The sequence below is a fragment of the Trifolium pratense genome, linkage group LG6 (assembly GCF_020283565.1).
Source record: "Trifolium pratense cultivar HEN17-A07 linkage group LG6, ARS_RC_1.1, whole genome shotgun sequence".
Classification (NCBI taxonomy): Eukaryota; Viridiplantae; Streptophyta; class Magnoliopsida; order Fabales; family Fabaceae; genus Trifolium; species Trifolium pratense.
The window spans coordinates 17,062,013-17,080,794 of record NC_060064.1 but is presented as its reverse complement, the minus strand read 5'-3'; the positions used below and the strand labels follow the sequence as shown (position 1 = coordinate 17,080,794).

The 18,782-nt window shown below is 33.6% G+C and overlaps 2 protein-coding genes and 1 pseudogene across 4 annotated transcripts; all 3 read right to left on the bottom strand.

Annotated features, from left to right (window-relative positions):
* Window positions 1–1,292: 1,292 nt before the first annotated feature.
* LOC123891547 (transcription termination factor MTEF18, mitochondrial-like) lies at window positions 1,293–4,141 on the bottom strand. 3 transcript variants are annotated; one of them, XR_006803153.1, is made up of 3 exons: window positions 2,498–4,141; window positions 1,840–2,144; window positions 1,293–1,571 (listed from the first exon to the last, which is right to left on the bottom strand). XR_006803153.1 is itself a non-coding variant. In XM_045941427.1 (2 exons), exons 1-2 carry the CDS (start codon window positions 3,995–3,997, stop codon window positions 2,118–2,120), a joined length of 1,527 nt encoding a protein of 508 aa, XP_045797383.1. In that variant the 5' UTR covers window positions 3,998–4,141; the 3' UTR covers window positions 1,293–2,117. The 3 variants fall into 3 exon arrangements, 1 of the variants encoding a protein (XP_045797383.1); XR_006803152.1 differs by having other exon boundaries at window positions 1,840–4,141; XM_045941427.1 differs by having other exon boundaries at window positions 1,293–2,144.
* Window positions 4,142–5,951: 1,810 nt separating this feature from the next.
* LOC123889995 lies at window positions 5,952–14,868 on the bottom strand (annotated as a pseudogene).
* Window positions 14,869–16,180: 1,312 nt separating this feature from the next.
* On the bottom strand, window positions 16,181–18,260 carry LOC123891832 (UBP1-associated protein 2C-like). Its single transcript, XM_045941715.1, has 6 exons — window positions 18,136–18,260; window positions 17,799–17,919; window positions 17,537–17,680; window positions 16,998–17,188; window positions 16,832–16,910; window positions 16,181–16,508 (listed from the first exon to the last, which is right to left on the bottom strand). The coding sequence occupies exons 1-6, from the start codon at window positions 18,258–18,260 to the stop codon at window positions 16,311–16,313; spliced, it is 858 nt and encodes a 285-aa protein (XP_045797671.1). The 3' UTR covers window positions 16,181–16,310.
* Window positions 18,261–18,782: the final 522 nt, after the last annotated feature.

The window sequence follows — 18,782 nt, the reverse complement described above, 5'->3', positions numbered from 1 at the left end:
TTGATAAGCCAATAATTCGAATCTAGAAACATCAATTGAAAATAAGACTTTTAATTATTATAAAAAATAAAACAAAACATTTAAAGTTATTGAATGTTTTTTTTGACAAAAAGTTCTATATTGAATGTTGAAATTTCAATTTTATAACCATTTCTCTTAAGGCAGTGTTTTATGGGATCTTTTTAAAATTTTCTAAATTGTTTGTTGAACTTTTCTCTTTTTCATATATCTTTCAAATCATATTGACATTAGGCATATGAGTGCACATTCATAGTAAGATAACAGTAAAATCTTTACACTACAATTAATAAAAAATTAAACTCACAGTAATTTTTAACTAAACTTAAGCTTGTTACTGATTGGTGATAATGATATTAAAACAAGTATCATGGACTTAAACAAATTAACATAAAAATTAAATATTCATTATACAAAAAATACAATAAGAAAGAAATAATACTATACAAAATAATTTTTTTAAATCAAATAAGTACTAGTAGTAATAGTACATGCTTCTTAACACCTACCCAATAGAGTAATATCCAAAATGATAAACACAGCTTAACAATTGGACCCGCCATAAAGCCATTGTTCAGTTGCAATGATGTCAGTTTAACAAGTGATGTTTTCTCTTTAGGCTCCACGGTTCTTTTTCGACCTCTGGATTTTACTTTTTTGTCTTTCAATAAAAACTTCGGTTCGCTTCCTGTTAACCGAATTTTTCCTAAATTTGAACTAGAAAAAACTTCGGTTTCTACAAACCGAAGTTTTTATCAAGGGCAAAATTGAAATATTTGGGGTATAAAAGATACATGGGAGGCCTAAAGAGAAAGCATCTTAACAAATTCCAAGTAGAGTCAAATATTTAATCATCTAATGAAAGGCCAAATCATATTAACTCTATCTTTGCTTAGAAAACTTTAAAGATTTGAAATTATGAATTCAATAGGCAATTGAAGTGAGCCACCTAATCTAAATCTAGACTTTTAAAGTTAGGATATGAATGCTAGTTAGTTACAATTAAATTCGTTGCTTTAAAGTTTGAATTTGATGATTCCAAAAACAAACACAAAAGGTTTGCATTTGAATATTGAACTTTTGCCCCCAACAAGAAAAGTAGCAATTCTAACTAATCTTCTGGAGGAATCATAAGCCACTAATAGCTCAACACCATAAATTTTCTTAATTTCAGTAAAATGCCTTGGTAAAATCATTGTCATGAAAAAAAATGTTAGATATGATCAATTACTTGAACTTACAGTATATCAGAAAGTTGAATTTATATCATAAAATTTTCACAATCTCCACCTGTTAGATGCAACATTTTGATATTACCACAATCTCCACTTCTACCAATAATACAAACACAGTATTGTCCAAAAATATCAAGTGTCAAATAATTAAATCTATGTTCAACTTGTGGATTCAAGCCAAATTGCATCTATGTTCAACCTGTGGATTCAAGCCAAATTGCAGACAGGTAGGTGTATGCCGGATGCAGATTCTATGTGTGCAAATCTCATCTGTTTCTGTTCTCTCCAGTTGTGAGTTCTAGAAGTTGCAAATTTCAGCTGTTATATGAAAATCAAACAACCAATTTTTTCAACCATTAAATTGGACTGAATTTATAATACAACTCAAAACATGGATCATTCTATCTTTATCAACGGCAAAAATTGTAATCACAATTGGTGACGGCAGAGAATCAGAACCTAGTTATATCGTTTGCAATTATTAAAAAATATGGTTTCTCATACATGTACAACAGAATTAGCATCAAAACTAAAGCCACTTGGACAGTAATCTCCAAAGTAACAAGGCAAGTGAGGGCATACATACATTGAAGATGGCGTATCAAGCTAACATTCCCCATCTACAAGTTGTGTCAGAAACATTTGCAACCAACAATCACCTATGATGCTTGCTCATGAAAGCTGCTGTCCTTTAGTTGTCCCCGTTTGTCTAATATCAGCATGATGATTGCTATAGATAGATGGTTTTATATCCCGATGTCTTTGCAAACTTTGTTGTTGCAGAGAATTGTGCTCCAAGTGCACCTGATGCGGCTTCAATTGCAGTCGCGTTGTGGGGGAAAAGAGATAAAAAAAACTTTGATATCACAACCCAAATCGCGGCCGCGGACCCTGAATAATGTTACAAAATATCTACAAATCAACTTGAAGTGATTTGTCTCAATACCAATGGCAGTTCAATTGGTAAAAAAAAAAATTCAGATTAAACAATCATTAGGCACGCCAGAACTGATTACTATTCATCAATTTTCAGAAAGAATTTCTTTCTGCAAATTTTCCCAAACTTGAAAACCAGATGGATGTTTATTTACATAACTTTGTAAGAATATTCTATCTGTGGACGCAACTAAGGTGCTCAAAGCAAGCCCGGGCTCTGCGGCCCCATGGTCTATGAGCCACTTATACATTGACAACCTAAGCTTAACTCTTTGAGATTTATAAGAAAGATAAGATGGGAAACTCACTAAATCTGATACAGAATATCCTTGTTTTTCAAGGTACTCAATCTTCGTCTTGACCGTATCTGTGTTCTGATTGAGAATCTGAGGGGAAACTCTAATCATTCTACAAACTTCGTCGCGTGTCAAGCCAGCTTTAACAATAAAATCAAATCTTTCTTGAAGCTCAGCTCCCTTACCTCTGTATATCTTAAATGCCGAATTCATTTGTTTCGTATTTTCCACATATCCTAAGCGCAACAAGAACTCTGTCTTCCCCGCCTTCGATTTCTCCTCTTCTGCCTCCCTTATGCTAACCAAAGGCTTAACTCTCTTTCCCAGAACCCAATTCTTCATTACAAAAGGATCATCCTGCACAATGCTACAGAGACGTTTCTTGCCAACATTCAAGCAGCCAAGCAAACTCTTTGTAGTCTTGAGAGTGGAGGAACCCACAAATAATGTGTGAGACTGGAAAATCTTTCCAATCTCTGCAGCTTCCATCTCAATTTCAGTCAAAAGCTGAAAACACATCCTCAAGTTAGCAAAAAACTTGACCATCCGAATCTGCGGAAACTCCAGAAACACAGGCACAATCTGGTTCACAGACAATCCAAATTTGGTCAAAAAGCCAATCATAGAGAGTGTCTTACCTCCTGATTCCTCGAAAACAACACAAGGACTACGACGAATAATCTCAGCCAACTGTTCCTCACTGAAACCAGCATCAGAAAGCCAGCACAAGAGCTCGAGCATTAAACCCCACTTACAAGAAGCCTCATCCAAAAAATGCCACTGAATCAAACCACTATCAACATCACCATCACCACCCTTAGCAACAATACTCTTCAAAATCTCCACAACCTTAACAAATTCAAAATTAACATCACCAACCAAAAGACATGGACTCACAGCAACAGCATTCACTAAAATGGAAGGTGAAATACCCAAATTTTCATAAGCCTTAAGCTTCAAATTCAAAACCCCATTTTCAAAGCTTAAAACCTGAGGCGCTAATTTGAAAATTTTCCCCATTTTGGATCGAGGAACCCCATAGTTACACAAAGTATGATAATTCTCCATCAAAAGAGGATCATCATTGAGAAAAATCAAACCCCGAGGAAGCAATGGTGCATATTCAGAAGGCTTCAAACCCAAACTCTCGAAAAAGGGTTCAAATTCGTTAATGGGATGGTAACGTAAGTAACGAGAAATTAACCTTTTTGTGTTAATCGTATTCTCGTTTTTTAGGGATTTTTCGACGAGATTTTGAAGGAAAAAAGGTGAGTTTTTGCACATGTTATCTGCGTCTAAGAATTGCAAGCTTCTCGTGGAATGAAGATATTCAAGCAATGCAGATTGAGCTTCTTTGATCGCTGATTTTGAGCGAAGTTTAGGTTTTACATCTAATTGAAGGGAATTTTGTGTGCTAAAAAATCTAGGGTTTAGTGAGGGTTTAAGAATGGTGCGATTTTGGGTGAAATTGAAAACTGTGAATGTTAATCTGAGTTTTCTAAAATCGATCATGGCGGGTTTTAGAAGAGGAATAGGGTTTGTGGAGAATGAGAAAAGAGAAAGATGAGTTTGGATACGGTGCCGTTTTGGTGCTCTTACAAGGTGGTGGTGGTGGGGACAGTGTCAAACAAAGACACTCTCCAGTATCCAATAGGTCAGGGATAGCCACGGGCCCACGGCAATATAATCCAAACCCACGGATATCCATCCGCCCCGTCCTTATTTTGACCCAAAAAAATCGAATTGAATATGTTTAGATTTAGGTTTGGGTTTTTTCCGATTTTAAATAAAGTTGTTTTTTCTATTTATATTCTTTGTTTAAAAAAATCATATTATCGAAACAAAATAGTTTTCAACTTTTACCCATTTTTAATAAAAAATTATAAAAAACTCAACTAAGTTCATATGGAAGTGAGGCGGAATGACGATACCTGAACACCGTTGGATTTGGATTTGAGATTCTACTTTTCATACATGTTGAGAATGAGACGGGTTGAGGAAATCCGAACTTTATGAGTTTGAGTTTTAGTTTGGGAGAGGCAAAATCCGTTCCCGATCCGCCCCGTTGACGATTGGGTTTGGAAGAGGCAAAATCCGTCCCATAGTTAGGAAGCCCTCTCTTTCATTTTTGGGTTAATACTCCCTCCGATCTTTAATATAAGAGTATCTTTATTATTTAGATTCATTGAAAATCTAATGTATTTAGCCCTATAATATGGACCAGATACATTAGATTCACAATGAATCTAAAAAGTAAGGTCACTGACCAGAGGGAGTATCATTTTTGCACTTTGCCATTTGACGATTTTTGGGGTTAAATTTTTTTTTTATGATTTTCTTTTTATAATTTGGAAATTCCTTATTTTTATTCCTCGTGATATTTAGTAGGTGAGACATACTCTACTCTTGATAATTTGAGAGCATTTATCCAACAATCAATAAGAATAAGTCACATAAGTAGATTTGCATGTGGTACCCACAATTAACTTGTTAACAATTTTTATTTCACATGCATATCACTTGTTCTTATTGGTGAATGGATATATATCCCAAATAATCAAGGATAAATTAAAAAAAAAACTATTTCTATTTGGTGGCATCTTATCTTATTGTATTGAATAGATGATGTGGCATTTGCCTAATAATTAAGGGTAACTTAAAAAAAACCTATTTCTATTTGGTAGCATTTGCCCAAGAGAAATATGACATGAAAAAAATCTCACACCCATTAAATTTTAATGTAAGATACATTTATAAGAGTAGTATGTACTCGTTAGCATTTTCATAAATTTTATTGTAAGATTTGATAAGTGTAACAATCACCAACCAAAGACCATAAAAATGCTGGTCCATAATTCTGCCATTGTTATAGAACAAGTGCCAAGATTGAAGTAATAGCCTACCAAAAATATCATCATTATTATCCTAAAACACTCTACCACAAGCAACCATAGAGTACAAATCAACTTTATACTATCATTCCATATGATTAAATTCAAAATACACTTACAAGAATGTGATGACATGATAATATAGTGGAATTTCCTTCAATATCAGTGTAAATGTATGTAATTTAAACTCAATTTTTTTAAGTGGCGAGCTGAGAAATATGGGGCATAAATAGGGGGAAAAAACATAATTTCCTTATAAGAATTCCATATAAGAATCAGAATAGGGGATAAGTTCCTTTAGTTTAAGGATCAGAATAGAGGATAAGTTCCTTTAGTTTAAGGCATATTTCCTTTTCATTAAATATTTATGGACCACAATTGTTCCCCTTGTCACCAACCAGACATTGTGGCCTTTTAATATCTTGTCTTGTCTAAAGTTTCAAAATCACACTATGCAAGGGAAGAGTATGCATCACATTGTGGCCTTTTACATGTGAGTTGTTAACAGGTCACTAGATACATACATACATTATACATACAGGCTTAAATATTGCATTCAACAAACTCAGAACAAATAGCCAATAAAATGAAGGTAAATGACATACTATTAGCATTTTTAGTTACAAAATATTATCCCATCTAAAGTAAGTATATTCAGAAAAAAATATATGAAAATTTTCTACATAAGGGATAGCACTGAAAAAATTGGACAGGAATTAGGGACTAATAAGAATTGAACATGAAAATAAAGAAAGAACTGGCAATATTTATATCATAGTGTTTAGTAAAATACATTCATGGGATGGGATAGTATAAGAATACTGAGGATAGTAATATGCAGCATATGGTGCATCAGTTTGGGGGTATGGATAAGGATATGCAGCATATGGATAGTAATATGCAACATATATATCCTGGAGGCACTCTTGCAGGAACAGACGACTGACGGGAATCAGCATATCTTTACCATCATTTTTTCCCCTGCAAAATCACAAACTCTAAAGAAGTCAATTTACCATGCAACAAATAACATGTAGTCTACGAAGCACTCAAACTGACACATGACACATCGACAATGTTAATTATTTGAGAAAATGACATAATTGAATGTAATAACTATTGCCTTCGATCAAAAGTATTGGTGCTACAAAGCTTGTAGGAATTGACAACTTGAAAACCAGACACAACTTCAATTGAACACTTGAAAACAAGTGCATTTTCTTACCTCAAGAGTGGTTTGATCTAGGTCTTTTATGGCATTCTTTGCAGCCTCTACTGTCTTGTATGTAACGAAGCCATATCCACTACAGTTTAAAATAAAATAGTTGAGCTGGTACAAAAATTAAAAAAATAACTATTGCATCCAATTAAAGCATGTTACTACTTTTACCGTGATACATCTGAATCCTCGTAATATATAACTGAACATTGCTCAATATCACCATGCCCCGCAAAATAGTCGTGCAGCATTCCACTTGTTACTTGTGGTGATAAGCTTCGAATAAAAGCTTTCTCCCGGAAGTATCACTAGTTTTGTTTATGACCTTATCACGAGCTAACATACATAGAGTCAATCTTCCCTGAAAGCAAAAATTCATAAAATAAACTAACGAAATAGAGCAAAGATCGCTGCATACATTCATAGCTGATCATAGAAAATAGCGGTTTGTTCAACTTACACTACGCAACATAGCCCGCTATTTGACCATATTTTGTAGAGTAAATAGCGTATAGCTGATCATAGAAAATAGCGATTTGTTCATTCATCACATTTTGTACAGTAAATAGGCACTATTTAACAACACCGGATGTTTCCTAAGTGAAACACATCAAATGAATCATGAGTAGTCTCATTCAAAGGCAATAAAAAGAGCTAAAGCTTAGATCAATTAAATTGCTACATTTTACTCGATGCATTTTGAGCTGATTTCATATGTTTGTAAATGATATATCCATATCTACATGATTTTCGAGTGTGTTTATCAAAAATCACTTTCCCTTCCTCAATTTTTCCATACTCTTTAAATTCCTGAAAAAGAAAATACAAGATTAAAGAAGCAATCTACAAACAAAGTGTTGGATATTCCGCCTTCATTGCGGTCCGCCCCCATCTGCCTAATTGCGGCAGATGAGTTGCCTTCATTGCAGCCTCCAACACCTTCATTGTGTTGGGTGTGAAGGGGTGGATTTAGTCCCACATTGCTAAGAGATATGGCCTGTGTAGCGTTTATATAGCTTAGGCAACCCTCACCTTACAAGCCGGTTTTGTAAGGTTGAGTTAGGCCCAATATAAAATCTGACACAAAGGAAGACATTATATTTTTATGAATCTTGATTCTTGATGACACACTAAACTGACATGACACAAAGATTGTGAAGTGGTATTGAAGGACAAGTCACGAACAAAAAGCTTTCTACGCGTTTGATCAGCATTTGCAATAGTTTCTATTTCTTCTGCAATTGAAGGATCTTTGGAACCTCTTTATACCTCAACATGCAAACAAACACACGATCAATATACAAGTATGAGAAATAATTCAATGCTTCTTCATATTCATATTTTGAAAAAGATTCTATCTTTTCAATTTATTTGATTGTTCTTGGAAGAAAAAAGATGGAACAGTACTAATGAGTGAAAGTTATATATGTATAATAAAAGGAAAAAGAAAATGAAATAGAGACTCACAGTTTATAAAGAAGATCAACGAGTAGTTTATAAAGTACAGGTTTGTCAAGAGATTCAATGAGAAGTTTAAGTTCTTCCTTGGAAACCAATTCACTGCTTCCTGCCTCATCCATTTTCTTCAAATCCTTCATTTCTTTCTTCATACTCTTCTTCAGTTATTATTTTCTCTTCACAAAATTGCAATATTCTTCTCCAAATTCAGTACTCAATTCAATGTATAAGGTTTGTAACTGGGCTTTTCTTCTTACACAATGTGAAAGCCCGAATTTTTAAAGTGGTGACCTGAGAAATATGGCGCATAAGTGAGGTATATATGTGGATTCCATCTAAGAATCTGAACGAAGGATAAGTTCCATTAGTTTAATTTATAATATTGGCCAGACTTTGTCCTTATTAAGACCCACCTGCAGTATGGTTTGTTTTTCCACATAAGAATTCATGTGTGTAATGCAATCTGTAGTAAGTAGTAACTAGCAACTTAGCAAGAAATCAAGTGATTTTGGGGCTCTTGAATGAGTACAGACTGTAGAGTAATAAATAGGCTTTCTTTTTCTCCATAAAGTATTAGCAAAAATATACAACAAAATTAAGTTTCAAAATTACCGCGATATTGCACGTGGTGAGAAATAAAAAACAAGATGGTTTTGTGAATGATGTAATGTTATATCTGCAAGCTGATGCTACTTTTGTTCCAGGTAAATAATGTTTCTAATGTCTCTAATGTATGATCACCAATAATCTCCACAAGTACATTTTCCATCCTCAAATCGATGAACCGATTATTGTCCCTCACAATGATAACCCTTCCAGTACATTTACTAATAAACTTGATAGCGGTATGACAATCGCCACAAACACGCAAATTCTTCATCACTCTAATCGGTTGTCCCTGAGGGAATGTAATAAGTCCAAATGCAATAGCTAATCTCTCACTATGATACTTAATACTTCTATTCTTCTCTTCACCATCCACTTCTCTTAACACAAAAGACGTATCAGCAACATAACCAGCTATCTCCATTTCTTCTCCCAATTCCTCTAACTTATCATAAATTTCCAGTGTCTTCGCATGAGACCTATCTCCAGCAGCAAATGTATGAACTCTATTCCCTTCCTCCACCCAACTCAACCCAGTTTCCTTCTTTATTCCTTTGTCCCTCAGTGTTTTCCTCGCTTTCGCTGCTTCCTCCCATCTCCCAGCAGCAGCATAAGCATTAGAAAGCAGAACTTGAAGTCCAGAACTGACAGAACCCAACTCAGAAACTCTATCAGCTACATAAGATGCCAATTCAGTATTCCCATGTATTCTACACCCAGTTAACAAAGCTCCCAAAACAGATTCAGTAGGTTCCATAGGCATTTCCTCAATCACCTTAACTGCTTCGTTCAACTTGCCAGCACGACCAAGCAAATCCACCAAGGTTGAATAATGTTGTGTTCCAGGTTCAATACCATAATCCTTCATCAACTCAAAGTAATACTTACCCTTCTCTACCAACCCTGCATGGCTGCACGCATAAAGCACACACAAAAATGTAATAAAATTAGCTTTCACACCACCAACACTCTTCATCTTATCAAACAACTCAAAAGTTTTATTCGTGTGAGCATGCTGAGCACAGGCAATTAACATAGCATTCCACATCCCAAGGTTCCTAACAGTAACTTCCTCAAAAACATCATAAGCTTCCTCAACAACCCCACATTTAGAATACAACGAAATCAAAGAACTCGCAACAAAACAAGACGAATCAAAACTGGTCTTAAAACTCAACCCATGTATTTGTTTACCCATCTGTAGCAAAGTAGAACCACCACAAACCCTTAAAACACTGGACAAAGTAAAATCATTAACACCCTCGTTTTCTTCTTCAACAAGAAACCTTTTAAAAAGCCTCAAAGCTTCATCATCCTCACCCAATTGAACATACCCATAAATCAAACCACTCCAAGAAACAACATTTCTATACGGCATTTCATCGAACACATTACGTGCTTTATTAATATCACCACATTTACCATACATATCAACAATAGAACTTCCCACAAAAAGATCAACATGGTAAGCAGTCTTATAAGCAAAACAATGAAGCGATTGCGCCACAGGTAACGAAGCTAGAATACCACATGATTTAGTAGCACTGGGGAAAATGTGGTCATCAGGAGGGAGGCCATGACGGATCATGAGCCGGAAAAAGTGTAGAGAAAGTAAAGGGAGGTCATTTTGGGTAAATGAAGAGATACACTACAAGAATCCTCTACATTACCTACAAAAAATTTCGTGGGAATAGTGCCCATTTTCGTAGGAAATGTAACATTTCCGACGACATTTCCTACCAAGAGCTTTGTAGGCAAAAACCTGACTATTCCTACAACATTTCCGACGAACTTTGTAGGAAACGCATTTGTGTCAGTGGTCAGCATGAGTCAGTACATTACCTACGAAATTTTCGTAGGAAACGTATTTGTGTCAGCTGCCACTTTAGTCAGCATGTGTCAGCACATTACCTACGAAATTTTCGTAGGAACTGTATTTAATATTTAAAAAAAATAAAAATAGCTATTTTCAGCAAAATTAAAATAAAATATTTTAATTGAAAATGAAAAAATTAAATTAAATTGAAAATAAAATAAAATATGTAAAATTATGTAATGGATTTTATCGTAATATTCAAGATATAATTCAAAAAAAATAAATTAATATTTAAATTGTAGTTTGAAATAAGATGGGCTTTACAAATATTATCACTAAAATATTTACACAAAAATAAAATGCAAGTGTCCCGTGAAAGGTTGTTCCTCCTTCTTATCAAAGCTTGTTGAAGTAGCTCTTGCACATTGTTATAGTTGATCTGTTTGCATCTCCCTCTGAACAATTTCAAAATCATATATTAGTCACCACACACATTATATAATTCTATGTAATATAACTATCGATAAGCTCCTAATTTTAGTAGAATTCAACAAGCTTTATTGCCTAATTAAATTTTGCTTTCATATTATATTTCTAAGATGCATGATGCATAGAGTCCTAGACACTTGGTTAAATAGATCCAAATCTTGTTTCCCAGCGACATGAGCAAACTTAAAAATATAAAATATATATGATATAATATTTATGTGGTATTAGCCTCACCCATGAAGCCATACAACACCAACCAAGCCAGATTCAATGATATATCTATTATGTATTAATTATACATATCTCTCTACATATAGATTGTCCTATCAAATACTAATAATATCTAAATTTCAAGAACAACAACAACAATAACTTGGATTTTTCATACCTGAAAACAAACTTTTAACTTGATTTCATTTCTGCAATCGAAAAAAATAAATCAGAAAGAACATAAGTGACTAAGACAGTGCCAAATTAAACAAATGAGAAGAAAGATAAGAGAAAACAAGAGAGGGAAATAACCCACTTCACTACATCGCTGGTAAATCATCACCATTGAGTTTCTTTTCCGCGACCCACACTGAAAACACGAAGCCATATTTCAAAATCTCAATCATTTTGCGATTTTCCGGTGTGGTGGTTGTGTTTTCCGGCGCGGCTGTCACTGGCGAAGGTGTTCCAATCTTGATTTTTTTCTTTGTGGGTTTTGTAGAGGAGAAGGAGTAGAGTATTTATATGGTGTTGGTTTTTTAAAAGACAGTCTTTCGTGATCTAGATCTAACCATGAAGATGACGGTTGAGAAATTTCAAAATATCTCCGATCTAAAACTAAACTTGACGGGAAATATATGAGAAGGAGAAAAGAAAGATGGTGAAGGTTGAACAGAAATAGACGAGATTGTGAGAGTTGTGGTGGTGGTAGCGGCGGCGGCTAGGTTTGTTGAGAGGATGAGATATAGCTTCTCAAATCTTCTTTGGTAAAGAGAGAGAAAGAAAATAAAAACTGAATTATTTTGTTAAAAAAATTTACAAATAGACCCCTTGTTGGGTCTGTAAACGAGAGAGAGGAACTGATATTGTGTTTTTTTGTTGTATTTTTTTTACTCTTTCATTCTCTCAATCAAATTACTCCTACATGACATATAAAAAATTCTACTGTCAAAATGTTTTGTATCATATGTTTTGATTTTTTAGACAGTCGCTTCTAATTTATTAATTCTATTTTGAAAATGCTGTCTAGCAAATTTTGATTTTTTAGACCGGTTTTAATTTATTCGATGCTTTTAAATAATAATAGTCCTTTTTAATTTATCCAATATAATTTTATTTTTCATGATTTTACTTGATATTATCGATTACTATTACTATTACAAGTTATTACTGATAAAAATTTACTACCGATTTTGACAGGAGATTTTGAATTTTATCAATCTGACCGTTCAATATCACCTAATTGGACAAACAAACAAATTAAAAAAATAATTTTGATCATCGGACTCCGGATGTATAGACAGATCGTAATAACAGTCTCATTGAAAAACTAGTTTTAATGAAAGAGTTTTGAAGTTTGACTAAAACTACCGATTTTGACTGAAGATTTCGAATTTTATCAATCAGATCGTTCAATATAACCTAATTGGACTAACAAACAAATGAGAAAAAGAATTTTGATCATCGGATTCCGGATGTATAGACAGATCGTAATAACAGTCTCACTGAAAAGCTAGTTTTAATGAAAGAGTCATGAAGTTTGACTAAAACTACCGATTTTGACTGGAGATTTCGAATTTTATTAATCAGACCGTTCAATATAACCTAATTGGACTAACAAACAAATGAGAAAAAGAATTTTGATCATCGGATTCCGGATGTATAGACAAATCGTAATAACAATCTCATTGAAAAACAAGTTTTAATGAAAGAGTAATGAAGTTTGACTAAAACTACCGATTTTGACTGGAGATTTCGAATTTTATCAATCAGACCGTTCAATATAACCTAATTGGACTAACAAACAAATTAGAAAAAGAATTTTGATCATCGGACTCCGGATGTATAGACGATCGTAATAACAGTCTCATTGAAAAGCTAGTTTTAATGAAAGAGTCATGAAGTTTGACTAAAACTACCGATTTTGACTGGAGATTTTGAATTTTATCAATTTGACCGTTCAATATCACCTAATTGGACAAACAAACAAATTAAAAAAATAATTTTGATTATCGGACTCCGGATGTATAGACAGATCGTAATAACAGTCTCATTGGAAAACTAGTTTTAATGAAAGAGTCTTGAAGTTTGACTAAAACTACCGATTTTGACTGGAGATTTCGAATTTTATCAATCAGACCGTTCAATATAACCTAATTGGACTAACAAACAAATGAGAAAAAGAATTTTGATCATCGGATTCCGGATGTATAGACAGATCGTAATAACAGTCTCACTGAAAAGCTAGTTTTAATGAAAGAGTCATGAAGTTTGACTAAAACTACCGATTTTGACTGTAGATTTCGAATTTTATTAATCAGACCGTTCAATATAACCTAATTGGACTAACAAACAAATGAGAAAAAGAATTTTGATCATCGGATTCCGGATGTATAGACAGATCGTAATAACAGTCTCATTGAAAAGCTAGTTTTAATGAAAGAGTCATGAAGTTTGACTAAAACTACCGATTTTGACTGGAGATTTCGAATCTTATCAATCCGACCGTTCAATATCACCTAATTGGATTAACAAACAAATGAGAATTCTTTTTTTGATAATCGGACTCTGAATATATAGACAGATCGTAATAATATTCTAATGGGAAACTTAGTTTTAACTTATTGATAGTAATTAATGTTATTATTATATTAGAAGTAGATAGAAGTAGATCAAATATTTTTTTTGTTTTCACCACCAGTTTAATCTGGTTCTGGCATCAAGTGGTACCAACCCCTTTCGAATAGATTAAGTATTATATTTTCTTTATAAGATGATGTAAAAAAAAAAGTTGAAATATGGAAATAAAACAATTTTTTGCGTTACCAATTTTTATTTTTTTAAAATAAAACAATTCCGACGAAGCATTGGTAGGTAATGTTTCTAGGAATCCGTGTGTCATATAAACAATTTTTATTTTTTTAAAATAAAACAATTCCGACGAAGCATTGGTAGGTAATGTTTCTAGGAATCTGTGTGTCATATAAACAATTCTTTCTTTTTCTGTTAAAAAGCACGTGACTGTTACAATATATTTTTATTTTTTTAAATAAAACAATTCCGACGAAATTATTCGTAGGAAACGTTTCTTGGAAATAACAATACTCATAAAGTACATTTCCTACGAAAAACTTGTAGGAAATGTTCCTTGAAAGCCGCACCCATCAAAAAAATGCTCATAAATGGTACTGTTCACCTACAAATTCAATTTTGGTAGGAAATGTTCGTCGGAATCGCAAGGAATTCTTGTAGTGATAATTGAGCTCCAAGTAGTGGGAGATTTGTGAGATGAATCGTTGAAGATTTGAAGAGAGGAATAAGGGAGATGGGTTTTGGAGTAGAAATTGATGAGATGATGGGAGAGAAGAGGGATTGATTGTAAACCTAATTTGATAATGTGAGCATGTAATTGAAGACCTTTGGAGAGTGAACGAGAGTATGTTAGAGACAGAAGTGTGTTGCATATGTTTCTGTACAAAGGTTGTTGTTGATTCATGTGAAGTTGAGAATCCACCATTAGTTTGTATGGGATTTGATGACGTTAGTTGGTTCGAAAACAACGTTTTTAGTTCTTTTCTTTCATCTTACTCTTCTTCGGTTATTATTTTATCTTAACCAAAATGAAATATTCTTCTCCAAATTCACTACTCAACTCAATGTATAAGGTTTGTAATTGGGCTTTTCTTCTCGTTTTCTCACACGATGTTTTCTCACCTCCCATGGTTCTTTTTCTCCCCTGGATTTTACTTTTTTTCCTTCGAATAAAAACCTCGGTTTCTACTAACCGAATTTTTTTTACCTTGAAAAAATTTCTTTCCTGAATTTGAACTAGAAAAAACTTAGGTTTCTGCGAACCGATGTTTTTATCAACGACAAAATTGGATTTTTTGGATATAAAAGATACGTGGGGATAAAGAGAAAACATCTTCTCACACAATATGAAGCCCAAAATTCTTGTGCAGATTTTCTACTTGTGAAGACTTTTTAATGGTTACTTGTGACTAAAGTAAATGAGGTACCTTACCTGTGTGTATGTATGTACGTACATCATATTGAGTTGTTTTCATAAATTAAATATGAAATATTTTTCTTGTGCTTTCTTATATATATATAAATCAAGTACTTGGAGTTGGAGCTTGGAACCATAAAAAAACAGAATTTTTGTAGATAACATCGAGTTGAAATATTATGCAGGGAAAATAAATAGACAAATTTTCCTGATGTGTTTTGCTGTGAAGAAACACTTTTGTCTTGATAGAAATACACTTTAAGAGTGAAGATAAACACAATTGTCTTCTTGCAGTAATGTATATGGTTCACCTTTGTTTGAAAGCCCTAGTGCATTTGAATCACGACATTTTGTATAAAGAATATCAACCGTCCTTGTCAAGTAATGATGTTGGATCTTATCAAGCTTCATTCTTGGGAGAAGCCTCAGTCACATGATGGATTTGGAAAATAGAGTAGCTTAAAATAATTGACCTGTTACAGTACGATAGTTGGCAAGTTCATGGACTAGGCGACTAGCGGTACCCACCGTTTCTTTTTTGGGATCATTGTTATCAAGATTTTCTTTGGTTGGTTGTTTTTGTTTGTTTGCAGTAAGGTTAAATTCAACCTTAGAGTACAAATCAGTTTTACATTAACAACCTTAGAGTACAAATCAATTTTACATTAACAGCGAAAAAAAACTTACTGCATTATCATTTCATAAGATTAAATTAAAAATTAGTCTCATGACATGATACAATAGTATACTTTCCTTCAATGTTGGTGTAAATGTGAATTGCATTTAAGAATCTGAATGAAGGATAGTTCCATTACTTTAAGGCCTTTCCTTTTCATTAAATATTTATGGACCCCAATTGTGCCCTTGTCATCAACCAGACATTTGGCCTTTGAATATCTTGTCTTGTCTAAAGTTAATAGATGCATTGAACAAAACTGAGAACCAATATAGTCACTAAAATAAAGGTAAATGACTTATATATTCAGGAAAAGTATATGAAAAATTTCTAGTCACAAAGAATGTAAACTTTTTAACACATGGGCTAGCACTGAAAATATTGGACAGGAATTACGGGCTAACAAGAATTGAACATGAAAGCAATATCACAGTGTTTAGTAAAAATACATTCATTGGTTTTGGTTGTAATGCCGAGGATAAGGACCCTGTCCATAACCATGTGTTTGATAAGTAGAAGTAGAAGGTCCAGGGGGGACACTATTATAATATGGTGCAGGCACAGGTAAGGCTGCCGTTGGAGGAACAGACGACTGACCACCTCCACCCTTGTAGGGATTAGTAGCATAGTTCACAATTATATTTCTTCCCTGCAATCAAACAAGAATAATTTGTAATAACTTCAATGGCTTGAAAGAATCCTACAAGGATATGATAAAAAATTCATCTAACAAAATCACAAACTCTAAAGCAGTCAATTTACCATGCAACACATAACATGTACTCTATGAAACACCGACACAAACACTGTTAATTATTTGAGAAAATGACATAATTGAATGTAATGACACGTGTTGGACATTGAACACGCCTTTTAGTATGAATGACATTACACATCATCTAGGAATTTACAACTTCAATTGAACACTTGAAAGTAGATTTTTCAGTTTTCACCATAAGTGCATGTGCTTACCTTAAATGTACTGCGATGTAGGTCAGCTATAGCTTCCTTTGCAGCCTCTACTGTCTTGTATGTAACGAAGCCATATCCACTACAGTTAAAAATAAAATAGTTGAGCTGGTACAAAAATAAAAAACACTAACTATTGAATCCAATTAAAGTATGTTGCTACTTTTACCGTGATACATATGAATCCTTTTGATATACAATGTTACATTCCTCAATATCACCAAGGCTTCCAACATAGTCGTGCAGCATTCCATCTGTTACTTCTGGTGATAAGTTTCCAATATAAAGCCTTCTCAGTGAAGTATCACTAGTTTTGCTTTTGCCCTCATCACGAGCTAACATACACAGAGTCTGTCTTCCCTGAAAGCAAAAATCCATAACATAAACTAACGTAATAGAGAAAATATCGCTACATACATTCATAACAAGCAGATGAAAGATGTTATTCCAGAAGACAGTAAATGTTTCCAGTAGCTGATCGTAGAAAATAACAGTTTGTTCATATTCCACTACGCAACACTGCTCGCTATTTGACAATATTTTGTAGGGTAAATAGCGTATAGCAAAAAATAAATAGCGATTTGTTCATACATCACATTTTGTAGAATAAATAACCGCTACCGGATGTTTCCTAAGTGAAACAGATTCATGCATGAAACAAATCATACGCAGTCTCATTAGAAGGCAATAAAATGTGCTAAAGCTTACATCGATTAACTTGCTAGGTACACTCAATGCTTTCTGAGCCGATTTCACATCTTTGTAAAGGATATATCCAAATCCTCGTGATTTTTGAGTGTTTTCATAAACAATCACATTCCCATCCTCAATTTCTCCATACACTTTAAATGCCTGAAAAAGTAAAATGCAATATTAAAGAATAAATCTACAAACATTTAATTTTTTAGAATCTTGATTCTTAAGATCAGAGACATGAAACAATGGCATGATGAAGACACACTAAACTCACATTACACAAAGATTGTGAAGTGGTATTCAAGGACAAGTCATGAACAAAAAGCTTTCTATGGACATGATCAGCATATGCAATAGTTTCTATCATTGCTGCAATTGAAGGGTCATTGGAACCTCTTTATACAGCAGCATGCAAACAAACACACATGCGCACAATCAATCACACATCATTTATACAATACAAGTATGAGAAATAGTACTTTTATGGTTCTTCATATTCTTTTTTTGAAAAAGATTCTATCTTTTCAATTTATTTGACGGTTCTTGGAAGAAAAAAGTTGGAACAGTAATGAGTGCAAGTAAAGGAACTAGAAAATGAAATAGAGACACACAGTTTATAGAGAAGATCAATGAGTACAGGTTTGGCAAGAGGTTCCATGAGAAGTCTAAGTTCTCCTTCACTGTTGTTTCTTGTCTCATCTATTTTTCTCTTCTTCAAATCCTTCTTTTCTTTCATCTTACTCTTCTTCAGTTATAATTTTCTCTTCACAAAAATGCAATATTCTTCTCCAAATTCACTACTCAACCCAATGTATAAGGTTTGTAAATGGGCTTTTCTTCTGGTTTTCTCACACAATATGAAGGCCCAAATTCTTCTGCAAACTTTTTTTTTTTTTGAAGGAAACAATTATTTTATTCAAACAAGACAAGGAGATACATTGCCTTTATCTTTTTGGATAATAGGCCTAATACAATAGGGTATGTCAGTAGTCCAATCTTTGTTGGGTTCAATTTCGGCCCATTTTGCCATTTCATGGGCAGCCTGGTTTGCTTTTCTTTGCACCCAGCCAATGTTAGAACTAGGGTTCTCCTTTAGGTCTGCAGACTTTTTAATGGTTACTTGTGACAAAAGTAAATTAGGTACCTTACCTGTGTGTATATATGTACATCATATTGAGTTGTTTTCATAAATTAAATATAAAATATTTTTCTTGTGTTTTCTTATATATAAACCAAGTACTTGGATTTGGAGCTTGGA